Source organism: Rhamphochromis longiceps, linkage group LG20, assembly GCF_057381845.1.
Source record: "Rhamphochromis longiceps isolate RC_006_pf linkage group LG20, R_longiceps_female_GT1.1, whole genome shotgun sequence".
NCBI classification, from domain to species: Eukaryota; Metazoa; Chordata; class Actinopteri; order Cichliformes; family Cichlidae; genus Rhamphochromis; species Rhamphochromis longiceps.
This window is the reverse complement of record NC_140576.1, coordinates 34958470-34986129: the sequence shown is the minus strand read 5'-3', so window position 1 is coordinate 34986129 and position 27660 is coordinate 34958470. Positions and strand designations below refer to the sequence as shown.

Genomic DNA, 27660 nt, shown 5'->3' with positions numbered 1-27660 from the left:
AAATCTGTCAGTGCGCCTCAGGGTGGCTGTGGCTACAATGTAGCTGCCATCACCACTGTGTGAATGGGTGAGTGACTGGATGTGTAAAGCGCTTTGGGGTCCTTAGGGACTATTAAAGCGCTATACAAATACAGGCCATTTACCATTTTACAACACGGGAAAAGACCCAGGGAAACCGAGTTAACTATAAAAACCCTGAAAACCATAAATTTGCCCCCCGAGCTTCACGTGGCCCGGTACCAAGCGACTCACGGACGGGTTGGGGACCACTGATTGAACAATAGAAGGCTCAAAACCGTTGCCTGGTCTGATGAGTCTTGATTTTTTTCTGCAGATTTTGGATAATAAAAACAGTTTTAACCGACTAGAACTTCAATCTTAATGTCTTGAACTTATATATCAAAGTTTGAAGCAAATAAAAAAAAAAAAAACCTAGAAGATGCAGTAATTATGACTTCTTGTAAGTGCAGAAAAATGCATTTTTTAAATCACTTTTTATCCTTCCTGCTCCACTTCACCCACCCATCTTCTGTGTTGGCATCCCTTTCTATTAATGCTTTGTGTCTGCGTTATGGTCTGCCTTCAGAAATGTACTTTAGGAGCTGAGTACATGGACAACGTGCAGTTTGTATTGAAGTGAATGAGAGCTCAGCTGTGGAGTATCCATCGATTAGGGTTTCAAATTTGAAAACATGAAACCCCAAATTAGAAGCAGCAGAACCTCTTTATCAGCAATAATCAGAGTTGTGTAACAGTTGAAAGCTGATCAAACACAACACTGGAAACCACTGGACGTGCAAAGATGGTGTTCCTCTGCTCTCTTAAGTTCACCCTGTGGCTAACAGTCTGGTGCTTTTCCCCGAGGAGAAAGGTAGCAGTCGCATCAGCCAGCAGAGAATACAGAAGAGGAATAAGATGCTACGCTAAGCCCTGTTCCACAGGGAATAGAACCGCCACCCGTTAGTGCTAGTGCCTTGCTTCTGAGGACAAAGAACCTCAGCTGTTAACATCAAGATAAATCTTTAACCAGCGGCTGAAATATTCATCAGAAGCTCCAAAAATATCTGCAGTGGCTTCCACGAGCCAGGAGTCGTCTGCCTTCTGTTCATTAGACACATGTAACCTCCACCTGCCATCCATGCAGGAGTCTTGGACTATCAGCAAACCAGCAGAATAAATTCACATGAGTGTTGGAGTCATCTCAGCTTCAGGGTTGTGTTTCCTCACATCCTGCCCGTCTCTTACTAGTACCAGACAAAGGCGGAAGTGCAAAAAACTGCAATTCCTTTAATGGCCACTTGAAGCTGCCTCTAAAAATGAGTGAATTATCATAAACTCACATGTTAGGAGACCTAACAGCCTGGTAAAGAAAAAAGGCTCAGCCTCTGTGGACAGCTTCATCCACTCATCCAACACTGGTGTTAGAGGGGCAGTTGCTGAAGGTTAACCACACTGTTGCGTTAGCAAAAGAACCACCACCAGAGGGCACTGTGAGATGCCTCATAAGCCGAACAAACTGTGCTGACAGGAAGAAGCTAAATATTGGAAAAGTTTACCAATGGCAATAAAGGGGAGCTCTAATTATCCCACATTTAAGACTCATCTCAAACAAAGGCCGATCGTCAGTGTGTACAGTTTGTAGTTTCAGTACCTTTAGTTTGTAGTATTACTGCAGCATTACTGCGTTCTGTCAGGTTCAATCCTTGTCTCTCCATTCTGTTTGTCACTTGTAGATTTTTGAGACAATGTGGCAGCCTGGACAACAGCCTGCAACACAGCAACACAGCAACTGTGAGGCAACACAGCAACTTGGAAGCAACGACAACGACAGGAAGACGAAGATGCTCTCAGACCTTGAAGCTTCTCTTCCTCTTCTGGACGTTTTGCTCGGGATGGAAAACGATAACGTAAACTTTGGGCATGTAGAGCATCCCGAGAGAGACGGACGCACTGAGAGACATGGAGACGGTAAGAGTGGCTGTCTGGATGAACATCTGTGGAAAGAGAGGCTGATGCTGAAGAACGTTTGTCCACGTAAAGGTGACCTCTGTACAAATTCATTACTTTGACTTCTAGCAACCCCGACGTCCAGCAGATTCACCAACAGTCACGATTTTTTAAACTTTTCATGGTCGAGGCAGATTTTCTTTAGAACTCCAATCAGCAGAAAATTGCTCAGTGGGATATCGGTGAACGCCCGGAGTTCAGTAAGCCTTTGTAACAGCCTGAAAAGAAGAATTTCAATCAATTTGTGACCAAATCAGGCTTAAAGGGACATTTTTTTAAAGGTCACAACTGGACGACCAGTTTGCTATTCGAATGTTTTACTGGTGCACCTGTGAAATATGCAAAAACACACACTGCAACACGGAGGTGTAAACAGTACTGGGTGTTGCTGTGCAGTTTACCAGTTTATGCTTCACGTGAAACAGGAAATTTATCAAAACAAGTAGAAACATAGATGGAAACAGAAACTAAGACAAAAACTGAATTTGTACAAGACTGACAAGCTGGAAAATAAAAGTTTGTTATGAATACTTTTGTTCTTCAACACATGCTGAAATCTCCAAGGCAGCTTTCTGTAATTTCTTTAAGTAGTCTTCAGGAATAATTTGGTACCTCAGCTTCTTCTTCCTGTCTCCCTTTTTACTGAGGCTTCAGCGAACAGTAGACAGATCAGCTGAAGGTTCATCTGCTGTAGATGTTTCTATACGCCTGTCACTTCTTCTTTTGTCCTCTACTTGTTTAGTTTCCTCAAATTTGAAAGAGAACTGCTCACGGTGCTGAGATATGCCACGTTTTCAGCTACAACCTCGTTGTGAATCACCTCGTCGGTGCATAAATAATATTTCATGCCAGTCAAATTTTGTTATCTCTGCCATTTTTCCTAGATTCGGCTAAAGAAATGTGAGTACATTGTGTGTTAGTAGCAGTGCCTAAATATACAAAACAAAATTGTCTGTTATGTGTAGACACTACACTTCCATAGAGAGAGTTTTTATGCCTGAATGATTCATTGGTCAACATTAAGATCTTTAATGAATAAAAAAATGATGAGGTACAGAAACTGGACTGAAAATGAGAGAAAAAGCAGCGAATGTCCAAAGAAAAACCTCTTCAGAAAGCCTGACGAGCGATGGTTCAAGACCAGTTTAAAAAAATAACTCTGGCTTGTTGGAAGCAAAAAATAAAGAAAGGAAGAGTTCAGGACATTTGCACAATGCTGTGTGTGACATGTGAGGACATAAAATACATACAGCACACACACTGCAGCACGCACAGGAACCCACAAACACAGTGCCAGCAAGTTTCCATCGCGTTGCTTTATTTAAGTGCGTGTGAACTCCTGCAGACATGTTAATTCCCTCAACCACACAGCTGTGTTTCCATCACTTCAGACGATATCACACTAAGCTGGATTCGCTTTCTGGGGTCTGACCTTCACTCGAAGTCTTACTGCTGAACCGCAGTGATTTACAGGAACCTGTTTTTGTCTCCAGAAGAGAGGCGAGTGGCCACAGTGTGTAAACAGATTTATGTCCCCACAGTCAGAGTAAAACCACACACGCTCCCTCTCTCCGTTAATCCTCCTGCAGCTCTGTGTGCGTGTTTGTTCTCTCGGCCTCAGATAAAAAAAAAGACGACAATAAAAACAGCTTCTTTTATTTTCTCCTCCATCCAGCATCCGTCACTCCTCGACTCTGAGGCAGGAGGAGGAGAGACGAGGAGCGAGGAGGACTGAATGTTATCAGAGTGAGGCAGGAGGAGCAGAGGAGGAACAAAAGAGGAGGAGGCGGAAGGATTTTAATTCTAATTTTAGTGATTGCTCCTCCACAATATCGCACACTCTTTCCTGGATTTTACACAAACAAACAAACAAACAATCGCACTTAATGTAGTTTTAGCGTTTCTCGGTTTCCGTGGTGACGGCAGCTTATTCCGTTCAGGCTGACGGTGACAGGCAGGAGCCCGTGTGAGCTGATCGACTCCAACACGGAGGAAATCTGGCTCGTGCTTCACCTCTGTGCTGTTTCTGGCAGCTCTGGTTGGTTTTCAGCTGGAAGGAGGGCTGCTCAGTGCAGGTCTAATGAAACACCTGCCAGACTGGCTGCTGTGGTCTGCTGTACAGCTTCACACAACATGTCACCAAATCATTCAGCAGGACTGCAAACTGTGCTGTTACCATGAAAGTTTGGCCTAAGCGGTGACCTCAGGCTACAGGATCCGAGCTATTAAAGTGGAAAGAGCAGAAGCAAAAACACACGAGGATGGTCTGCTCTGTATCTTTATGTTTGCACTCGTGTTAAATCTCTTCTTCCCAGAAGCCTCTTTTCTTCTTCCCCTGTGGTTTCCTCTCCGCTCTGAGATAAATCTGCTGGACGTGCTTCTTTCTGACGCTGCTCTTTCCTTCCTCTTATTTTAGTCTTTTATTGTCTCTTTTATCTGTTTGGTGGAGCTCTTTGTAACTTTGGTTTAAAAAAGTTATTCTATAATTACGTCCTGTGTTTGTCCATAATCTGTATAATCCAGCTGTTCCCCTCTCAGCCTGGAAATGCCTCCACTTTGTGTCTAATTCTGCTCCGGTTTATCTGCAGCATTAAAGACTCGTCCCTCCCTCAGCTCAGACTAAACCACATACACTAAAACCCGCTTTCACCACATTTCTGGGTCAATTCACAGTTTTAATTTTCCCCTCACAGGAAACAAAAGCAGGAGCTCGTCGCTCTGCAGGTGAGGACGTATTTGTGTTTCCCCGTGGCTGTAAATAAATAAGCCCAGCGTTTAGGCACAGCTCGCGATTATATCACATGACCTTCCTCAGCGTGATGATGAAGGTCCTATTGCGGACATGCAGGAAGGACGAGTTCAGAAATGAGTTCAAGCACAGCTCACCAGAATTCAACAGTGACTCCTGGTTTCCTCCTTAAAGAGTAACGAGATCCTATGAGGTTCACCATTTCAGGTTATTTGTTAATGAGAGTAAAGAAATGCATTTTTTATATTAGCATCAAAAGACTTTTTATGTGTCTGCTGGGTTCAATCTCCCTGACGGTCTGTCACAAGAAAAACTGAGGATCTATTGATGTATATAACAGATGAAGCCAATATGATGTCAGCCATACCGTTCACATTTTGAACCCTGTGTGTTAGACTGATATTTGGTAATTAGTGCATAAAAATAAAACTAATTTGTCCAATCAAAGCACAGGCTTCCTGCATGGACATGCGTTTGTCTGATAAGTCCGTCACAGAGGCACCAGCACCAAAACATGACAGAGAAGTTCGATTAACCCTGAAAACAATATGCTGACAAGACAGTCAGCCTGGTACCGCCCGCTCTGACCAAGTTGACTGCAGTTCTTTGAATGTCCACCTGAGGCTGCGTCCAAAAGTGAATCATCTTCTACAAACAGGAAATTAGATCAGAAATAAACATGTTACAACCTGCTACATAAACGCCTTTGTAATCCTTAGGTTATTTCCCCCCACCGTAACAGCAGTATGGTGGCTTTATTTTTATGTAATTCAAAGATCTACATATTATTAATACATTATGCATTTTAGAAGCACATCTGCTCAGACTCTCTGCTGAACTTCAGCTAATATGTGCCAGTGAACTGGGTCACTTCACTGTATTTGTGCTGTTGGTGTCTTGTGGAGTATTCTTAATGCCATTATCTAACAGATAATATAACGCGGTGTGATTAACTCTAAAAAGTCTGCAGTCTAGTTTTGGTGAGTGAAACTCCAGCATCTGAACGTCACGTTACTCAGCATTAACTGTGTGTAAATGTGTGTATGTAATGCACTCCACCACAAAACAGCTCTATGCAAACCAGTAAGTCAGGTCACATGATTATATCTATGTTTTTGTACGTGCCTTCTTAAATATACCCGATTCTGGTTGCAGCTTGACCTAGCTTGGCTCGGTTTGGCCTGGTTCTTACCTTCTCGGTGGACTGTGCGGTACCAAAGAAGATGGGTACGAATGCGAGCCAGACGATGCAGGTTGTGTACATAGTGAAGCCAATTGGTTTTGCTTCGTTGAACGTCTCTGGAACGCCACGACTCTTCACGGCGTACACCGTACACGTTACCTAACAGCGAAACAAGCAGGATTGATAAAGGTTGCCTAGCAACATCGATGAATCTGTGCTCTATAAGATGGTCATTGACGTATCTGCTACAGGTCAGTGTGTTACCATGAGAACGATGCTGTAGCTGAGGCAGCAGATGATTGACAAGTCAGACATGTCACACTTCAGGATCCCCCGGGCCAGGTCAGGGTTCGGAGGGCGGAGCTCGTCATAATCGATAATGGTGTGAGGGGGGACGACGCCAAACCACACAAACACACCGAGGACCTGCCGCGCACACAGAAAACAAAAAGTGGGAATCATGTGAGGAGATGCTATAGGCGGAAACAGGAAGCCATGTGGCGCCTGTGGACTCACCTGGACACAGATGAGGATGAAGGTGATGACCAGCTGGGATGTGGGGCTGATGAATTTGGGCGGGGTCACCGACCTCTTGCCCTGTTCAAAGATGCGGTAGATGCGGTTGGTTTTGGTCAGCATGGCAGAGTAGGTGATGGCCATGCCGAGGCCCAGCAGGAGGCGCCGGAATGCACAAACTACCACACCTGGCTCCGCAATCATCAGGAAGGTGATCAGGTAGATCAGGAAGATACCTGCAGCGAGTGAGAGAGAGGGGCGGACAGGTGACGGCACCCTCAGAGCTGATGACGTCATCATCACAGCTGATGATGTAATTACCGATACACACCTGTCAGCAGTACATAGCTGAGCTCCCTCCCTGACGCCCTGACAATGGGCGTGTCATTGAAGCGGATGAAGGTGATAACCACAGCGCTGGTCGCCAGGATACCGAGCATAGCGAGAGAGGCAGGCACTAGGGCCCAGGGAGAGTTCCACTCCAGTTTGATGATGGGAGTGGGACGGCAGGCGGTTCTGTTGGGGACCGGCCGCATGTCTGACGGACAGGTCTCACAGTTAAACTCATCCAGCTGGTACTGATACCCATCACACAGCTGCAGACAGGGGAGAGAAACTGTTCAGACTGAAGAACGACTGTCATCGGTTTTAGAAGCACAACATTCAAACGATCAGAGAAAAGACAGGTTAGAAGACAAACTCGAATCCAGTGATCTGTAATGTGCAACACTTGGTGCCAGTGAGGGACAAAAATCTTTTTAACAGGAAGAAAACTGATGAAGCTTAGTGCTTGAGGGCTTTGCATGTCAGCAGAGTGATGTTATATTAAACTGTAGTCAGATTTTGTTGGGACAATAAAAGGAAGCTAATAGTTTTGATTTCTAGTTTCTGCTGCAACGTCTTGCATCAACTGCAGGCTTTCTCTAAGACAGGATGTTCCTAATTTTAATAATAGTGCACAGATAAAGCGAAGATGATCTAAACAGCAAATTAATTATAAATTCTCAGAATTCAGATAAAAAGATGCATGCATGCTGCACGTTTACCTCACAGTGCCAGCAGCAAGGAACCCCCTTCACCATCTTCTTCCTTTCTCCTGGTTTACAAGGAAAACTGCAGATGGACTCTGGAACGGATCTATCCCCTCCTGACCACTGCATCTCCTCCAGCTACAGACACCCAGGAAGAAAGAGAGAGGCATACAGCCACACAAAGAAAGACAGAACACTAAAACCCAGCAGGAGTACTTTCATGTTCACTCTTCTTACATTGAGTCTCAAATTGTTGGTCCACTGGCCGATGACATGGTAGCCAGGGTGGCTGTGATTGGTCATCTGAAACTGGAAGATGTCGTAGCGTCCAGGAGCGTCTCCGTTCTCGTTGAACAAAACGCTTGTACCAGCACTTCCTGCGAGACAGACAGGCCACGTCACCTTTAACAGCTCATCTCCGTGAGGCCACATGTGGCATCTCCACTTTAAGGGGAAACAGCAGCTACACCCAGCTGCACAATAACTACATTATTTGGCTGATAGAAAGCTGGACAAGACAGTTAAAGACCCAACAACTCAGAGTGTAGCTAGTTAGGACACTTAGCTAAAAGTTGGTCATTCTCACATGGACGTGGACCTGAGCTGAAAGAAATAGCAGGAACATAATCCAGTTTGACAGTAGGACAGAATGAATCAACATATTAATGAACCCAAAGGGAACACTGAAGCTTCAGGTGGAGGGATTTAAAGGATCAGTTTGACAGAGCTGGACTTCCTGCTGGGATTACCTCTGACTTTCAAAGCTCTGTGTTGGTTTAACTTTGGTTTAACTGCTCTTGAGGTCTATCCCAACACAAGCCAACCTGCTGGTCTTTTTGCATTTGTGCATACAGACAAGACATCAGAAATTCATGGTTGTATTAAATCTGATTTTATCCTGAATAGTTCAGCAGATCACAGAGAGCAGAACTACCTTTACTGCCTGTAACTGCAGCACATTCACTCAACTCTCACAACTCTCTCGCTAGTCCTTTAAGCAGAAAGCTTCTTCAGAGTTTTCAGCAGCTGCATCCTTTAATTATTAACACACACACACACACGGTACATCAGAAAGACCGAGTCCACAGGGGAAACAGGCAAAGTGCATTAACTTATTATCTCTCCGTGACTCTGAATAAAAACAAAAACCAGCTGTGGAAATTAAACCAACACCTGAACCACGCAGCGATCAGAAGATAGAGAACTCCAGCTGATCCAGAACGTGTTGTCCTTGTAGAGTCATTTCCATTACAACTTGGTAATAACATGGTGACAGTGTGGTAATAAGCTGAAACAAGGCAGTAATAGTATGGAAACAAATTTTTACCTCTTAATTACTGGAAATTGCCAAAGTAATATCCAAATATTTATCTTGCGTCAACAGTGGTTTTAGCCGTTTAGTGGTTTTATATCAGATTGAAATGTATGTAACTGGGTAAGAACAGGTAATAACGAATGCCTGTAATGCAATACCAGTTTGTAGTAGTATAGTGATGTTTTGGTAACAACATCATAACCTGCCAGCAATAAAATGGTAATTTTCTATATCTTGACATGTGGCAATAACCTCATAGTATGAGCATAATATTGGTTGATTCCATACCATATTAGGATAAATGGCATGGCCTGTATTTTTATAGTGCTTTACTAGTCCCTAAGGACCCCAAAGCGCTTTACACAACCAGTCATCCACCCATTCACACACACATTCACACACTGGTGATGGCAGCTACATTGTAGCCACAGCCACCCTGGGGCGCACTGACAGAGGCGAGGCTGCCGGACACTGGCGCCACCGGGCCCTCTGACCACCACCAGTAGGCAACGGGTGAAGTGTCTTGCCCAAGGAGAAAACGACCAAGACTGTGCAAGCCGGGGCTTGAACCGGCAACCTTCCGATTACAAGGCGAACTCCCAACTCTTGAGCCCCGTGGCTCAAGATATTATTACCATGTAATAATGGTTGAATAAATCCTACCTTATGTCTGCAGTAGTATTTTTTGTTTGAAAGTAACATTATAAATAATGTGTTTAACATTGTGTGATATTAACTGAAAACATGCATGGTGGTCCTGTTTCTGTCTAATTCCACATTAAGAATGAACAATGAAGTTTTGCATTGTTTAGGGAATTATAAATAAACGATCACATGTGTTTCCAGGTTATCATCATTCTTCTTGAGGTTTACTTTAATAGGCTATTAACATGGAATTAGATATAAATGTGAAATTTTGACTCTTCACGAGTCACTTTATAAAAATTTGCACATTATGCAAAGATATTGTCATTTTATTGGTAGCAGGTTATGACATTGTTACAAATATATTACTGTCCTATAAAAACTGGTTTTGCTTCAAAGGCATTAATTTATTATAACATTATTATCCCCAGTTTCTTGCCTATTATTACATAGTTACATAGATTTCAATGTAATAATATTATCCTCCCCAGTGTTACCAAGTGCTCCTCAAATGGGATTGTCGATCATTGTGTAGTTCACAATAATGTTATAAAGACTCGATTTTACAATAAAAAGTACCTTAAACTGGTCATTATTGTGATTATTACTGTTAAAAATAAGAATTATTATGATTTCAAGGCACTTTGTATTTTTTTATATAAATAAAACTTGAAAAATCAGAGCAAACAATCCCCCTTCAGCACCCGCTGCCCATAACACCGAGGTTACAGTAATAACCGAATATATCAATATATCAGCAGGCTCTCCTTTAAAAGTAACTTTCAGTCTAAATGAAGAGAACATGAACTCAAAACACTGCTCCTCGTACTCTGTTGCTCTTTATGATGCAATATTTTCATTATAGAGAAAAATCCCAATATTAGTATGAGAGGGCCTCAGAGATCACATGACCACCAGGTGTCTGTCTGCAGGATTCAACTTTGGTTGTGTTGTCCCTGTTCAGGTTTGTGTCTAGTCTCACAGAACCAAAAATCAGCCTTTCTTAAAGTTCAATCTCCTAAAAATCAGAAAGAACCATAAATAAGAACACAGTTGGACTAAAATGATAAAATATTGATGATTTGAAGAAGATGAAGTTTATGTAGAGGGAGACGAAGGAATGAGAGAGACTGGCGTGCTTTGTGGCATGCAGCTCCGGTGGTTACAGATGAAATCCTCTCGGTCTTCCAGCTGCTGCAGCTTCACATCTTTATAAAATATGGATTTGATGTCTAACAGGAACAGTTTGTTCAGTTGCTTGAAAAAAAAAAATCTAAAACCTGGTCCTGAGGAGTTTCTGTAGATGTAGAGAGATGCTAAAAAAACAAAAAATAAAAACCCATCGATGTGGTTAGATTGATTGGTTGATTCATTCTAAGTTGCTTACAGGTGTGAAAGTGAGTGCCAATGGTTGTCTGTCTCTTTGTGTTAGCCTTGCATCATATTGGTGACCTGTCCAGGGTGTACCCTGACCCTGTGGTAGCTGGGATAGACTCCAGCCCCTCTACGACTCCGATAAGGATACATGGAAGAGAATGGATGTTGGATGGATGGATGGATGGATGGAGACTCCTTCACTGGGACAGTGAAATCCTGCAGACCACCCGGCTGGTGTCCCTGATGTCTATGAAATGCTAACGGTTAAAAATGTGAAACTCCTCTTGAAAATTGAACTAAAGTTGCAGTTAACGCATTTATGCAGCATTTAAATAGATTAAAATGTCAATCATGTATATTTAATCTCTGTAATATTCTGGATATCTCTAATTGAGCTATTTGTAAGTATCAGAGCTGTTTCTTATATTCAGTAACTTTGTAATATGCTGTATTATTTAATTTAATTCAGTCTGTTGCTGTTCTTATCGTCTTCGAGCACCTGTAACCACATCATTTCCTTATGGATTAATAAAGTATTCTGATTCTGATAACAGAAAGAGTTTTTTGTAGCTTCTCTCTGGTCAAAACTGGTTGTGATACAACGGCAAAAACTGAACTGTAGACGTGTGAATGTTGATATTGATCCACAAAGATTAGAGATCTTTAGAGATCGAAGATCAAATCGTCTTTACAAAGGTAGAAACAGAGATCAGAATGAAACACATTTATCTGTTTTTCTTTTTAAAAGACAACTAACAGCAGCATGACTGTGGACAGACGTGCACAGGCTGCAACACGAGTTATTTAAATTTCACGTCTGTTTCATTTGTGGCACGCTGAACTTACAGACTCAGGAATGCTGCTTGATTAATGTCAAGTCAATTATTCCAGTAGGAAAAATGGAGGTTTCTTGTTATTCTTTCTATCAAACAACTTGCTTAAAAATGTGTTTATATCATTTTATTTGACATTTTATTCGATGCAGAGATTGTAGAAAGTAACTCCGGAATAAGGAATCATTCTTATTAGAAACTAATGAAACAAAGATGTAACTCAAGCCGACATCATGGTAAAGTCCAACTATGATTGGACGTCATGAAAAGACCAGCAGCTGACGGTTAATCAACGTCTAAATGTTTGATGGCAAAAACAGAAAAAAGTTCATTGAATTGACTGAAACATATTTGTATATGAATTAAAAGAGAGAAAAAGGCTACACTGCAGTCATACGGTAAATATTTTAGTCAGAAGATTATTCATCTGTCTCATGTTCATGTTGTGCTTTATTTTTTTTCTACTCTTTTGTCCTTCTGTGGTCAAATTGGGTGTGTTCCTGGGATTTGGTGGCATCACTGAGGGTTACTTGGCAGGAGCTTCAGTTTTTGTTGTGTCTGTTTAAACATGATAGATTGCATAAAAATGGTTGCTTTAAAAAAAAACAACCCTCAGCCCTCGAGGTTGCTGCTTGCTAAATGTGAGCTGTGCAGCTTCTTCTTCCACTCGTGTTGCACTGAGAGCAAACTACACAATCCCATTCCCTGCTATAAACTCTCACTGTTCCTCAGTCTGAGTGTAGCTCTTCTCCCCCTGCATATGTTTGATTTATGAAATCCAACGTCGTTTCACCACATGGCACACCTTTGACTGCCACATTCATTGTATCGTCCATTTGTGTTAACATTAAGCTCTTAGTTAACATAAATGATTCATGAGCCTCCTCCCTGTGTCTCCTCTCTGCCGTGATGCTTCACAGTCAGGTCCCGAGCCTTCAGCATCTTCAGAAGAATCTTGTTCACACCTGCAGACTCACATCAGCACACTCGTACATGGATATGTGTGAGCTTTTCTCTAAGTCTTACAGATTAGCCTTCTCTATTAAGGACAGATCCGTCACTTTCAGGAGTTCCTCAAAGGATTCTTTCCACTGCTTGTCAGTTATCCCTGGTCAGTGCATGCAAATCATCTTCTCACTCAAAACAGCCAGGACTGATTCTGCCCTGAAGCTCTGCTCCCCTCTTAACCTCAGTGTGGAAGATGTACACCTGACCACATCCTGGTCCTCAGGTGTTTTGGTGCTTCAAAAATGCCAATTTAATGTTTACCACCCACATATGACAGCATCCGCCCCTCGGGCCACTTGTTTTTCTTACTACTGCCACGTAGTGTGAATCCCAACCTTGATACCTCCGGAAAGGCAGTCCAGCTGCTCTCCAAGGGTTTGTTTCCAGAGTGCGGAGACGAATTACACCCAGTTGGCATCACGTTTTTTCCCCAGAGAGATGATGTCCATGGAACCAGTTTTACAATAGCAACCAAACCAAGCTCTCTGCCCATTCCTCTAGCAACCACAATGCCTCACGAGCCAAGGTTCAAGACCAGGTCTGAGTATGAGGACACATTCGTATCCTTACTTCAGGTAAAGCACTGTTACCGTAAAACAGTGTAATGTTTTGTCTGCGTGTTTTCTTACCATTGAAGTTGACGGTTCTAATGTAGTTCAGCAGCACTTGTCCCTCCACAGGGTCCATGTTGTTGCAGACTCCGGAGCTGCCGGGACACATATCCTGGTGCATGTTGTGCAGAGCGTGAGCCATGGCGTAGACCGCATCGATCACAAACTGAACCTTTCCTTCCTGCTCGTAGAGCGAGTCCCGTCCGATCCTCTCGTCACCTGCAGGAACACACACTGTGTCATATAATGGGAAACTACTCGATAAGTTGACTCACAGCTGGTCCCAGACGCCCTTCAGGTGTAGCCACACCTGTACATTTCTTCTTATCGGGGTCCAGTTTGATTCCAGGCCGAGTCAGTTTACATCTGAAATCGTCTTCCCAGAACTCAGCAAACCAGATGTTCCTGCGGTTGTTCTCCAGGGAGCGAGTCATGAAGTACTGATCAAACCCTGCACAACAAAAGTATAACACGCATAAAACACAAACAGCATCGAGTCTGAAAACGTCCAGATGAATCAACTTTTTGGGATTCCAGCCTGTTGCGTTTTTGTTTTCTTGGTTTTACCGTCAATCGAAGCCCGCTTTGGCAGGATGGTGACTGCACCCTCGGCAACATCCTCCAGCTCAGTGACCGGTGAGCTTTTTGCACCCCAGCTGTCTGACCCCACAAACAGGAAGTGGCCCGTCAGGTTAGCACGTTTTGCTGCCTCAAGGACACGCCTACCAGAAAGAGACAGAAAGAATCAGACAGTAAGTGATGTGACAACACATGAGGATGAGTCCGCTGCCATTGCTACTCCTCAGCCTCTGAGCAGACACACATATGGTATCGATTTCAAAGTCGCCTCATTCCCCAGAAAACTTGACCTCTGACCTTGAGGTCAAGGTCAAAGAGATTGAAACTCATCTGAGTTTTTAATAGATGCAACTATGGTATTAATTTGAAAATTCTGACTTCCTTCTTGAGTTATCGCATTAACAAGATTTTCAGAACACTTCGAATTCCATCAACCTTAAACGGTTGAGAAGTAAAATAAAATCAGTTAAACCTGAGAAAAGTTCCAATAAGTTCTTCATATTATGACAATGTTGTAAAATATCTGCTGGTGGTTTTTGGAGGTCACTGGTTTTTCATAGTGTCTAATCACCTGCACTGCTGGTCAAAACACCTGATCTGGACTAAACGTAAAAGGATTAATGGACTTAGTTGTGGTCAGGTTGGGTTTTTTGTTAAACAGACTTCTAGGACCGCCCACTTTCATCTGTGCAATATTGCCAAAATCAGCAACATCTGGTCTCAAAGTGCTGATGAAAAACTAGTTCATGCATTTGTTTCTAAGCTGGACTATTGTAAGTCTTTATTATCCGGTTGCTCTAAAAGCTCCATGAAAAGCCTTCAGTGGACACAAAAAGCTGCAGTGATTACTGAAAGGGACTAGAAATGGAGAACATATGTGTCCCATATTGGCTTCTGTTCATTGGCTCCCTGTTAAATCGTTTTCCTCACATACAAAGTTTCATGATCAGGCCCCATTGTGTCTCAAAGACTTCAAAGTGTCATATTATACCAAAAGAACGCTTCGCTTTTAGACTGCAGGCTGACTTATGGTTCTTTAGAGTTTCAATAAGGAAAATGGGAGGCAGCGCCTTCAGCTATCAGTGGAGCCAGCTCTCAGTTTGGGTTTTATTAAAGGTTAAAGTAAGTGCTGAATCAGCTGATCCTGAAGCATCCCTTATTTAAGCTCCCATAGGATTGTTGAACCTTCCTATAATGTCACCAGAAATGGCTGCCCCTGGTGTGTTGGAGATCTCTTCTTGTTACAAAGGAGTTCTTCCTTCCCACTGTTGCCAAATGCTTTCTCACTGGGGATTGTGTAATTGTAGTTCTCTCTTTAATACTTCATGGTCTTTACCATACAGTGAGACAGTTATGAAACGGACCTTGTTGTGAACTGTTGCTACATAAATAAAAAGGGGATTTCTACAAAGTGATGTTTGTGTGTTTGTGTGTTTACTTGATGTCATCCTCATTGGCAAAAATGATCACGCCTCTGGCATTACTCGTCTCCATCAGACGTTTGATGATCTTGTCAAACTCTCCAGCTGTTGGCTCGCGAGGAATCTTCACCGACTGAGCGATACACACCCCACCTGACATAAAAAGAAAGATGTTACCAAGAGATGGACAGATCAGGAAAAACACGCAAGTTGAAAGAAAGCTCTGTGTACCAGCCTCTCTGGAGATCTGCATGAAGGCGTCGACTCCGCTCTCTCCATAGTTACCCTCCGAGGCCAGGGTGGACACGTAGTTCCAGCCCATGGCTTTGACGATGTCCAGCATGGCCTGAGCCTGGTATGAGTCCGGAGGAACCACCCTGGAGAAGTAGTCGTACCGGTTGTTATCACTGAGCTCCGGAGCTGTGGATGCATAGCTCACCTGAGGGATCTGAGAGACAATCATCCAACAGGTGACAGGTTTAAACAGAATCTGATCAAAGACGCGTCCTTTATCCTGACAGTCCTGACAGTCAGCGCTCAGGTTAAATTAAACACACTGGTCAGACTGGAGACACTGCTGGAGTTTAACAGGCCAGGAACACAATACGCACACACGCACGCACATAGAGGATTAATGTTGTGTAACAGCTGAGCAGAATGTGTGTCAGAGCCTCAATAAACAGAATAACAATCACATTAACGCACAACACTGCGCCTGTGTGTATGTGTGTGTGTCTGTGAGCAAAATAATGAAGGTCTTCACATTAATGAGAGCAGACCTCGTTATGACAGCCATCATCATCATCAGGGAGAATCCTCAGTGGAGCGAAACAGACATGAACTGAGTCTCACTTTACAGCCTTCACTTTTATCTCTGCACTTAATTTATGTCAACAGTGAGCACCTAGGAACGCTCCATGGCACCATCAACCCCCCACCAACTCTCTGTGACATCACCTAGCAGGGGTGCAGGTCTGTGCTCAGGTGATCGGGTCCTCTCAGCTTTCGGTTCTCTATAAAAGAAGGCGTTAACGCAGATAACGCTGCTTGCAGCTAATTGACCAGTTTGCTAAATTTGGTAGCTATGGCTCATGGGATCAATTGGGTTATAATTGACACTTGGCTGTTCTATGCACATGCAGCAGTGTCTCTGAGCACGACACCCATCCCAAATCATGAGCTTAAAGTACGTAAATGGAGAAAATGGCTTTCAGTGCACTTTCCATTCATCGGTCAAAACATAACAGTCATGATTTAATACAGATGGGGCTCCATATGTGCCAGAAGCTGAAGTTTGTAATGTGTGATTACGTGTATTCTGCTGGGGTTTGCTTTAAAATTCAGCTGCTGAAAATATACCCGAGACACGTGTGTGTGGTTCACGGACACTCAGTCAGGAGTGTAAACCCGGTTCTAGACTGAACCTTCAAACCCGGCTCTGAACGCTCAAAAACCCTTTAAAAATCTGACCTAATTTGAGGACACACATCTTCACAAAAACGCACACAGAGAGCACCCGTAACAGAGTCATTAAAAGCTTTCATTAGAGTCAGTCAGTCATCCAGACACAAAGTGTCTGTTTAAAACATTAATCCACCAACCAGACGGCTTCATCCATTCACTGTCTGCCCTACTGTACCTGTCTGTCTCTAAGAGTGTATGTTAAACCAGATTAGCCATCCTTATATATATATATACACAATCCATAAGAAGTTATGGGTTGTATAGAAAACATGGGCGTGATCGTCGTGACATCACCTACTAGGTTGTAAAATCAATGCCGTTGCTGTCTGGGTTGTTATGAAAGAGGGGCGGATCTGACTGAGAAACCAAACAATACTGCACAATCATCTGAAAGCATACCTTTGAACCCAATGCCCTTTCATGTTTTTCTAACAAGAGCCACTGCCTGCTGACCACAAAGCTCTTATAAGGAGGGCAGTTTTAAGATAGTGGTGTCTTCACCATCCACACCTAGAAGATACGTACATATTGTATATGCATGGGTCTGTGGGTGAAATTTGTCTGTGGCATCTGCAAAAAGCACCATTACAACACACATGCACAATCAACCTACACTTGACTGCTCTTAGTTTTGCACCCAAAATGGGAAACCTGAACTATAGATACTGAAAATGAAAGCCAGACACCACATTTAATTATTATAATACAGTCACTCTTGATATATGACAGAGAGCGGCGATCTAAAGTGTACTCCTACATAAGTCGATTAAGTTGATGCAGCCCCTTTGAAACCAAAAGAAACAACTCAGAGAAATTGTACAATTCAAAAATGCTAATCTATAGAAGTTGTGGTGGCGGGTATACTCATATTCATCATTAAGAAACCAAGAACAACTTCAGGCTTCTTTTTAACACAAAAGGGTCACAGCTCTGTTGAGCCTTGTAATCCTTTAGTTCTCAGAATTAAATACTTTATGAAGTTCTATATAAATAAAGGCTGTGGTTCGTTTTTTGATCTTCAGCTGCTTCCTGCAGATGGCCCAGATACATCACCAAGCACAGATGCTTGCTTCTAAACCAACCTCAATATTCCATCCAAACCCGGCTCGGGTGTGAAATTTATGGTTTTGAGGGGTTTTGTTGTTAACTCAGTTTCCCTGGGTCTTCCCTGTTGTAGTTTTGTGTCTTATTTTGAAATAAATATTTACACATTACCATAGTGACCAGAGAGCACTAAGGGGCAGAGAGGAGGGTGTTACTCTCAATGTTGTCGGTGCATTTCAGGAGGACGTTGCTAATAAAGTTACACAATTACAAACAGAATTTATTATTATATTTAAAAAAAATACCACAGTTTATGTTTTGGTTGTATCATTTTATTTTGTTGCATTTATCCACAACACCTAAAGGCCGGTGGTGGAAATATTGTCTGACATTAAACCGTCCGTGGCACAAAAAAGTTTGGGGATGGCTGGGCTGCATATATAAACCTTTAACTTTGAGCCTTTTAGCTGATATCCAGCCTCTAACGCTGACAGCCTCTAACTATCTCCTCAAAGACTCACACATGGACTCGTCTCCATATTTGTCCTGCTGGATCTCAGTCCTGCATTTAGTTCATGTTAATGAAGAATGATGCAAACAGGCTTCTGTGATAGAGCCGGTACTTTTTAAACTTTACAGGTCAAAGTCTGGGTCACGGTCTTATCGTCAGCGCTGAATGAGGTTACTGAGATCCATCCATAAGGTTATGCTTCAATATTGCCCAGACTGCTGGGGGGCTTCTTATAATGCACTCACCACCTCAACCAACTCTGCTGTCTTTTGCTCTCCCTGCATTTATGTGTTATTAATAACTATTGAATATCATTAACTTTGCGTTTTTGGTCTCCTGTAGTTTGTGCTTTGTCACTGCTATTCTTACACCTCCTCGTACTGGTATCATCGGCTCCTGGGCTAAATCAACAATGTGTGTTATTATTATTTTGTTTGTTGTCTCCCTATGATCTTTTCTAAGTGTGCTCGAGGCGGCTTCCTGTTAAAAGGGTGTTTTATTCTCCCTCATGTTGCTAATAGGAGAACAGTTGGCCTTCTCTCTATAGAGTGAGTCCAAGGGTTTTTATCTTGAAATAGAAACTGCTTTGAATGGATCAGTGCTGTATAAATAATAAATAAAGAATGAACTTGAAAAAAACAAATCTAATTCTGCACGTGTTTTTCAGACCACCATACAAATGAACACACATTTTAATTTCACTTACATGAAGAATTTATGTCGTTCAAAAATGAAATAAATAAACCATGAAGTAAAATAAAAAATAAACTAACAAATTCTCAACTTTCTAAACAATTTTTTGTTGTAAATGATGATCTAATATAAAATCAACTGAACTTCATTCTACACCTGATTTAACTCACACTGCTGTGTTCTTGTTTCATTATGCAATGGCAGTATCCCTTTGTTAACTGTGCAGAGTCTAATCTGACTGGGAAATTATACTTATTGTTTTGTAATTGTAATCTAACAAACAATAAGGTCTCCATTTTTGGATTTACCAGATTTAATCTGACCAACAATGTTGGGATTTTGCCCAGCTTTTGTGTTTGAACTCCTTCCCCTCCACAGTTGCTTTTCAAAAATTATTTTCTATAAATTCAAACTGCTCAAGAATATCCACCAAGAAGCTCTTTAACATCCAAATGATGCCAGTGATACATATACTCCAATAGCCACTCTATTTCTTGTTCATTACCTTACTTTAAAGGGATCCCAGTCCATATGTGCACCAGTCTCCAGCACCAGTGTATGTTTATGAAGTCTTTTTGCAACCCCATGTAATCTAAAACAAGACATTTGATGTATTTTGCTCTGTGTGGAGTAAATACTGAGTAATCTCTCAGTTTTTAGTTCAATACTTCACAACCTCCAGTTATTTTAACCATCTTTAGGGCTAACTCGCTATAATCTCTATATTCATGCTGTATAAAGACAGGTGTGCTCTTACTTCAAAAAGCCGCAGGATGTTGGCCACCATGATCGACACAGAGCTGGCTGATGCTCCGATCACTCCCACCACCCTCTCCGGCTTTCGGATGATGGGCGGCTCGCCATTGGAGCAGCGAATGTCGGATGTGTCTTTCTGGATAAGAGCCTGAACAAAGGTGAGTGACTGTTCCAGAGCGTAGGTGTCTCTGGAGCAGGTGTCCAGGATCCGGGCCCCAAGTGTGATATTTGGCAGCAGCTCAGGGTCGCTGTTAATCTGGTCCAGAGCGTACAGCATGGCCTCCATGCGGTGGATCCCCTTTTCCTTCTTTAGCTCCCCACAATTTACACCATGGGGTCCGCGGGCATGGATGGGGAACAGCCCGCCCAGAGTGATGTCACCTGGTATCTTTATGGAGTGGGGGTGGAAGTGCTGGTGAGAAGCGCTCACCTGGACCACCTGTCCACCAGTCCAGAGGCAGAGAGATAGCAGGAGGCGGGGCCACAGATGACATTGGTAGAAAGTGCAGAAGAAGACATGAAGGTAATGAAGATGACGATGATGGCGGAGGGGGAGAGAGGATAGGGCAGGGCCTGATGATGTCATACTGAGGTGATGTTCAGAACTGAGCTTTCATCCTGCTGTGGAAACCTAAGGAGACAAGAAACAGTCAGTGGTGTCAGTAACTCCACTACGACTCAAAGATTGTCCTAGTTTTTGTGAAGAAAATAAGACCTGGGTTGATCTAATATAGCCTGAAAATGATCAGAACTGTTGCATAATAATCATAACTCATTAGACTGGTTCTCTGTGTAGGCATACAGAGGCAATATTTCACTACATTAGGAAAAAATGTGTCTAGTTCAGAGTCAGAAGAATCAGCTTGTGTGGGTTTGATAATGGCCAACAGGATGGCGTGAACTTTATTTCAGCTCCATGATGGAAATTAACAAAATGAAATAAATTTGATACAATTTGTGTTTGCTGTGCTATCACATATCACCACAAAAATGTGATAAGCAAAATACAAACAGAAACTGGCACAGGTCCTCAAATGGCTGCTTCATTAAACGGTCAGAGCCAAACTCTGCGAGGCTGTGAAAGGACAAGCGCACAGTTTAGCTTTTAGGGGCATTTTGAGGCTACAGTCAAACCCACAGTTGCTTCACACACTCAGTTCGCCAGATTTATTACTTCCTCTTTGATGATCACAGCAGTTTTCAGCTGTGCTAACATTTTAAAGAGATAAACTTTATTAGCAATCACAGTTCCAGTGGAACAGAGGAAAAGCTGGCTCTGTTCTTCTTCTTCCACCTGCTCTCTTTTGGGGTCACCACAGCAGATCATCTACCTCCACTGCACCCTCTAAACCATCCCCTCAACACTCTGCATGTCCTCTTTCACTGCATCCATGAATCTTCTCTGTGCTCCTCCTTTTCCCCTGCCCGGCAGCTTCATATTCAGCATCCTTTATCCAATATATCTGCTCCTCTGCACATGTCCAAACCTTCTCAACCTCATGTCTCTAACTTTGCCTCCAAACCGCTGAGCTGTCTTTTGCACCTTGCACCACCTCTTATCCTTTTGTCAGTGTCACGGTCTCCAAACCTCCGTTAGAAATAATAAACTATCTAATGATGAATGACTCCAATAATCACTGCCATTTAACACACTAATAATCAAATTAAAGTTGAATCAGATAAAATGCTCCAAATCTCTAAGCTCTACTGTACTCTTTATTTTTTGCTCCTTCAGCAGTTTGACACATCGTACGTGGCAGATGAAAGCACCAGAGAAGACCAAAGATAAGCTTAATTGCATGTTTCAAACTCACCATAAAAAAAAGAAAAACCGCTTTTTACACAAATTAAACAAAAGTGCGAGCCATGTTAACGAGACTCCAGCTTCACTCAGATCTTTTCCTCCTCCTTCCTTCTTGATTTTCCCAGAGGAACACTTCCTGATTAGATTAGCAGTCTAGTAATGATCAGATGATGTATTCTCACTAAGCACTCCCTGGTAAAGCATTATCTCTATATTCATGGAAAAATTTTGTTTCCTAGTACTGAAAAAAAATGCAGACTTAACCTTTTTTACTTTTGAGTGAAAGTCAGAAACTTATGTCTGTGCTGAATTTAATTAAGGATGTTGGATCCATCAGCAGCTCAGTTTGTTCTTGAAGTAGAAAGTCAGTTTGATATGTGTCATATTTTAATCTTAAATTTAGATTTTATTAACAGGATCATCCAGTGAGCCTGGTGGTTACTGAAGAGCAGCGAGAGCCTGTTATCAGTGAGCCGGAGGGGCTTTCAACAGAATGAGTCTTCAAAGAGGAAGATGGAAGTCCTGAAAAAATGATCTGCAGCGTGTGAGGCAAGAAGCATCTCTCAGCTCAACATCCTCCAAAAATTCAATATTATTGAAAAAAGCAATCTAAAGTTTAACAGTAATAGAGCGACCATCAGAACATAGACATTAATCACTTTCATGTATCTATTTATTGATCAGTTAAGTCACAAATATATTGATCAGATGAGTTCAGCTCATTGAATGTTTACACAGCCAAATGCGTGCTGCACATCACATTCACTCCTCCCCGGAGGTTAATCAGTTATCTGGGTTTAAAAGAAAAATAACCCTCACAGTTGACCATTACATAAAAGCAGCTTGTTTTCCGTGTTCGCCTGATAGTCCTGCTGTATCGTGGACTGGTTTCATTCACTGGTTCTGCTGGAATCATTTTCTCTGACTGGTTTTCCTTCACCGGGTTCTGCACTCACCGCAGCGGGATCCCTCTCCTCGCGGTCCGAGCTCAGTCCCGAACCCGCTCCGCCTGCAGGTCCGCAGACAGCCGCCGCTCCTCTCCGGTAAACTCTCCGCTGGTCCCGGCGACTGAGTCAAACTCCGGTTCACCTCCTGCTGCTCCTCCAATCAGCGGACTGAATATCCCGTCTGTCTCTCCACCTGCCTGTCTGTCTGTCTAATTAAAACATGCACACTAACGCTCGGCGTGCACTGGTTTTACCATCCTTATGAGGACTGGGCTGAGGACTTCCCTGCAGCGCGAGGACCACGTTTTGCTCGCTGCTGTTTGAAGGTTTCCGCAAATCAGGTTGAATCATGTTAATGAGGGTCTTTGCGAGCACACAACGAGAAAGTAGGTGTGTGTGTTCCGTGAACATGTTTTTACTTTATTATTAGCTTTTTAATTTAGCCCAGTGATTATTTTAGAGTCGATCTCTGAAGGTCAGGTGTGACAAAAAGTACAATTTTACTTATATAGGACATTTCAAGGTAAATATAAAATGCTTCACAACCAAAAAGTTACCTATAAACAAGTTTAAAAGAATGATATTGAGTAATTTTTTATAAACAGACTGAATCCACCGATCTCAGGCTGAGAGATGGGGGTGATTCACCGTCCATACGGAGCTCTACAACTAAAAACCAGATTCTTAAAGTGGACTCTGAAGCTAATGAGGAGGTTTTACGAAGACAAATGAACAATGAACAACAGCAATCCAGGGGTGATGAAATAAAAGCATTAATGACAAAACATTAACATTTTTAAGTGAGTGAACATCTGTAGTGAAAGCCGAGGTTTCTGAAAAGGACCTGCAGTTTCCTTTAGCTTAGGCACAAATCTGTGCTGAAGGACTTCTGTTTGGTCTTCACTAAGCTGGAGAAACCAGTAACCACCCTACTTTTAATAAAGCATAGGCATATCCAATTTCTGTAACTCAGAAACATCTCTGGGCAGCAGTTATAAGAAATGCCCTGAAAAGTGCCCAAAATGCACCAAGCTGACCCTTTGTTTACCGACAGCCACCACTGCTGGCTTCCGTCACTTCTGAGTGTTTACCTGCTCAGGTGTCGGACAGGTGTTCAGTGTTTACCTCCTGATGTTTAAACCCACTTTGATCTTCCTGTGTGTAGTGATAACAACATCTGTTGCTAGGGAACATCTGCCTGTAAATATTCAGTGTCAAAAACAATAATAATAACAAAAAAGTTCGGAATGACAAAAACTTCTTTGAAATTATTTCAGTTTATTTCTGCAGCTGCCAATCATGTCAGCAGAAGTGCATCATGGGAGATGGTGTTTATTTATTAGTTGCCCTTTCTCTCCTTACTTCTGTGTGGAAAATCCACACACTGAAGAAGCTTTTTTCAGCTGCTCCCTTATTCACAACAGCACAGCAGGCAGCTCGACATGTTTTAATTTGCTAGATTTGTATTTATGTCAGATGTCCTACCTGAAGTAACCCCAACAGGCTTTGTGTGTGGACCCTCCCATGAGAAAAGACAGACTGTATATAAAAGATGGACACCGGGCATTGCTGTTAGCGTCTGGATTTTGAAGCCATAACCACGAGTGCCTCCAGAATTTTTTTCATATGGGGGCCACTAAAAATATTGAGATGGCGCACCAAAAACAGAACAGTGCAGGGACACAACGAAGGAAGGGACGACGGGAAATCGTGAAGGCATGACAAAAGAATTGTATACAGTTAATTCAAAATGATACACAATATTTCAACTCACTGTGAAGTGTCTTCCTGTCTCTTGTGCTCATGTTTAAAATAATAACCAAGACTGGACAGTCTTGTAAATTTTGGGGGGCTGCCAGTGGCCCCCCTGGCCCCCCTTGGTGGCGACCCTGGCCATAACATTTGTCCAAAAATGGCTGGATCTGAAAGGTGCTTCATCAATGAAGGTCATTATTTTAATTGTTGCTGTCACAATAATAAAAGAAAAGAATAAATCCATTTCATGTCAAAAAACTTTATCTTAATTGCCCCTCAGGGATAAATAAAGTTTTTTTGACTTTGACTTGACCTAAATGAAATTTAAACTCAACAGGTGAAAATTCCAGACACGATTTCTACAAGCAGTCATGAAGCTCTCCATTGTGGCTTGATGCTTATAGTCATCAGTCAGTAAGAAGCTTTAACACATCAATCCTCTTGTTTTCCATCAGTGAAAAGCGAGGACATCCCAAAGCTCGCCGCTGTATTTCTACCCCACCCCTTAATTAAGCGACCCTTAGGCACTCTAAACAGAATCACACTCATCATGGACTGAGAAGGTGGACTGGAAACGAGCCAGTGTTTCTGCCTATTTCCAGCAGAAGAAAAGCTTGAACACAACAGTAATGTGTGTTGCACCTGAGGGTAAGACAAGATCGTCTCAGTAGAAACAACAGAAACAATGTTTTAATAAACGAAATGAATCCAGATGTGTCTGTAGTGCTAATCTCCCTCTATAAATATTGACATATCTAAATATGAAGAATATGCAAGCAAGAGGGCCACCCTCTAACCTCTGACCCCTGCTCTTCTGCAGAGCAGCTTCTCTAAACGCAGAAGTATTCAGCATCTGCTCGGGAAAGTCAGGGATGAACGGCGCAGACAGGAGGAGCCACTGACTGATAACCAGTTCTGTGTCTCCACCTGCTGGACTCAAACTGAACTTTATTTAAACAGGAACCTCCTGTGTGAACACAGCAGTGTCATTAAATCCACACAAGACAAATGCTCAATCAGCCTCTTCTTACTGGACAGTTTCCCAATAATCAGCTGCTTGTGTCTTTTGGCTCAGCAGCTGATTGGTCAGTGTCCATTCGAGGCCGTTTGCTGTGCGCCATTTCTGATTGATCGGCATCTCTGAAGCCTTCGGGGGTGATCTGGTATTGCACCATGGTTTCCACGTGACATGGAGACTTAAAGATGGTCGCCAGACGCCGCGACCCTTCCCACTGTAGGAGGAGCCTGATTGTAGGGGCGTGGCCCCAACACTCCCCAAGGGCAGGGACAATGTGCGATTGGCCGTCCCGGATCCGGGTCGTCATCTGGTTGGTGATTACCACTGCAATGTTATGGTTTATTGCCATGGTGATTAGCTGCTGGCCGACGCCATTAAGGAGGTGTGTCCTTTGTGAAAGCTCGTCAAAGAGCAGGCGGAAAGGAAATGCCACACTGTCGATCACCAGGAGGCGGATCTTTGGATGCTGGGACAGGAAGTCAGGAAGTAGATGGAGCTCAGCTAGCAGCTCCACATAGTCATGGCAACGCACCTGAGTGAGGCGAGATAGAGAGCCAATCAGAATTTTAGAAGTTTGCAGATGCATAGTGACATCACTGCATACATCACTTAGTAGACATTACCAAGAAGATGTTGGACAGGATGGTCTCCACGGTGAAGGTCTCCATGGCGGCTCGTTGCTCATCGTCCTCAGCCAATAAGGAGCAGTGTCTAACGGCGGCTGCTGCGATGTCGGTGACCCTCTGAAGCAGGAAGCTGCCCACTGTGTCAATAAACATCACCTGACCTTCGACCCCCCCGAAGCACTGAGGCACCTGAACATCCACCGCCAGCTGCAGACTGAAAGGGCGACATCATCACTCACTTTACTGATCCACATCACGGTGACTAATTTTCCTCGACTGTTTTCCTCACGCCATCATCACAGCTCCAAAACATCTGTAAGGTTATAGATGATGGTGTGTGTGTGTGTGTGTGTGTGTGTGTGTGTGTGTGTGTGTGTGTGTGTGTGTATTTCTTACCACAGCTGCGTTTTTCCGATTCCCGGAACTCCACAGACTTCCGTTATTTTCCCGACAGGGATTCCTCCTCCGAGACATTCGTCTAGCTGAGAGGAGAATGTCACGATGCTCCTTAACTCCTCCTCCTTCTGCAGGAGCTCCAGAGCGGTCAGAGATGCTGAGATGTCACCACTTCCGCCTCCTCCTCCTCCACCTTTCATAGCCTTCAGCACCTCCACAGCCTCCTCTTCGCTCAGGCCGGTCTCTGAAATGAAACTCCTCGATAAATCTCACGTACTTGTTTTCTTCCAAAGGCTCAGCTGTGTTTCACATAAAAAGCAGCCTGATGTTTATTGTGATGAAGAACGTGACTCAGTTCAGTGTCAGTGTTTTGAGCACCTTCCTGTCCATAAGTCTGCATTTCAGCAGAATATAAAAGGTAAACAAACAAACAGCTTTCAGCCATCCCTGCTCCTTATTACAAACGGTCTTCTCAGAGGCTATGAGAAAACCATGAGTTACCAGGACGCTGTGAACCTGTTTTAGCTGTGATTTTTACTGCTGCAGGGCTTTAAAAGACAGACGAGCTAAAATGTGACACATTTTGACCGGAGTTTTTGGGAACTGTGGGGGGAAATGGAGCGGTACCTTTGCTAAGCTTGTCCGGTTTGAAGTCCAATAGGTCCGCGGTGAGCTGGAAACCAGCACTACCCAGTTTCAGCCTCACAGCCTGGCTCAGAGGCAAACTGGACACCGGTCTCTGCATCTCCGCTGCTAAACGCTAACAGCTTCAAAGCAACCCGCCGTCACCGGCGTGCGTTTCACACGCGAAAACAAAAACTTACATCCGGATTGAATTTCAAAATAAGAGCCGTTTGACTTCCTTCAGCTGTTAATGATCTCTTGTTTCACTTTTTGAAAAAATAAATAAATCTAATATTGGTCCTGAATTTGGGATCCTCCTGTTTGCAGCATTTCTCGCCAGGTTTCCTGAAGGTTCGATGACTGAGTGCAGAACATGGTTCCTGGGATTTATTAAACTGAAAAAACAAGGTGGAAGAAATACAGCTTAGATTAAAGTTTGTAGAGAAAAACACTGCAGGATTTTTAGACTCATGAACCGCCAATGTCCTAAAGATGGAGCTGCGCTAGAATTCAACATCATATTGTTTTTAAGAAATATTTTACAAAGTCGAGAAAGGATTTTTCAGACTCTTTATTTAAGTAAATATCATAATCTACAGAAGTAACAGTACATGAAGTTCAGCATGTGAAAATACTTTATAACTAATTATTCAGAATCATATCCATGGCACTAATGAATCAGACATACTAGTCCATTAATGTGTATACCACTTTAATGTTGTAATTGAGAAGTTTTTCATTATTTCT

At 42.9% G+C, this 27660-nt stretch overlaps 2 protein-coding genes across 2 annotated transcripts; both read right to left on the bottom strand.

Annotated features, from left to right (window-relative positions):
- Positions 1–1648: 1648 nt before the first annotated feature.
- Positions 1649–22618, bottom strand: grm6a (glutamate receptor, metabotropic 6a). The gene is made up of 15 exons (XM_085393010.1): positions 22504–22618; positions 19745–20374; positions 15507–15723; positions 15293–15428; positions 13843–13997; positions 13586–13726; positions 13294–13494; positions 7724–7863; positions 7502–7624; positions 6787–7051; positions 6456–6691; positions 6204–6365; positions 5949–6098; positions 1854–1994; positions 1649–1767 (listed from the first exon to the last, which is right to left on the bottom strand). Exons 2-15 carry the CDS (start codon positions 20327–20329, stop codon positions 1678–1680), a joined length of 2742 nt encoding a protein of 913 aa, XP_085249136.1. The 5' UTR covers positions 20330–20374; positions 22504–22618; the 3' UTR covers positions 1649–1677.
- Positions 22619–23172: 554 nt separating this feature from the next.
- Positions 23173–27164, bottom strand: rad51c (RAD51 paralog C). Its single transcript, XM_085393721.1, has 4 exons — positions 26917–27164; positions 26290–26533; positions 25891–26107; positions 23173–25799 (listed from the first exon to the last, which is right to left on the bottom strand). The coding sequence occupies exons 1-4, from the start codon at positions 27032–27034 to the stop codon at positions 25299–25301; spliced, it is 1080 nt and encodes a 359-aa protein (XP_085249847.1). The 5' UTR covers positions 27035–27164; the 3' UTR covers positions 23173–25298.
- Positions 27165–27660: the final 496 nt, after the last annotated feature.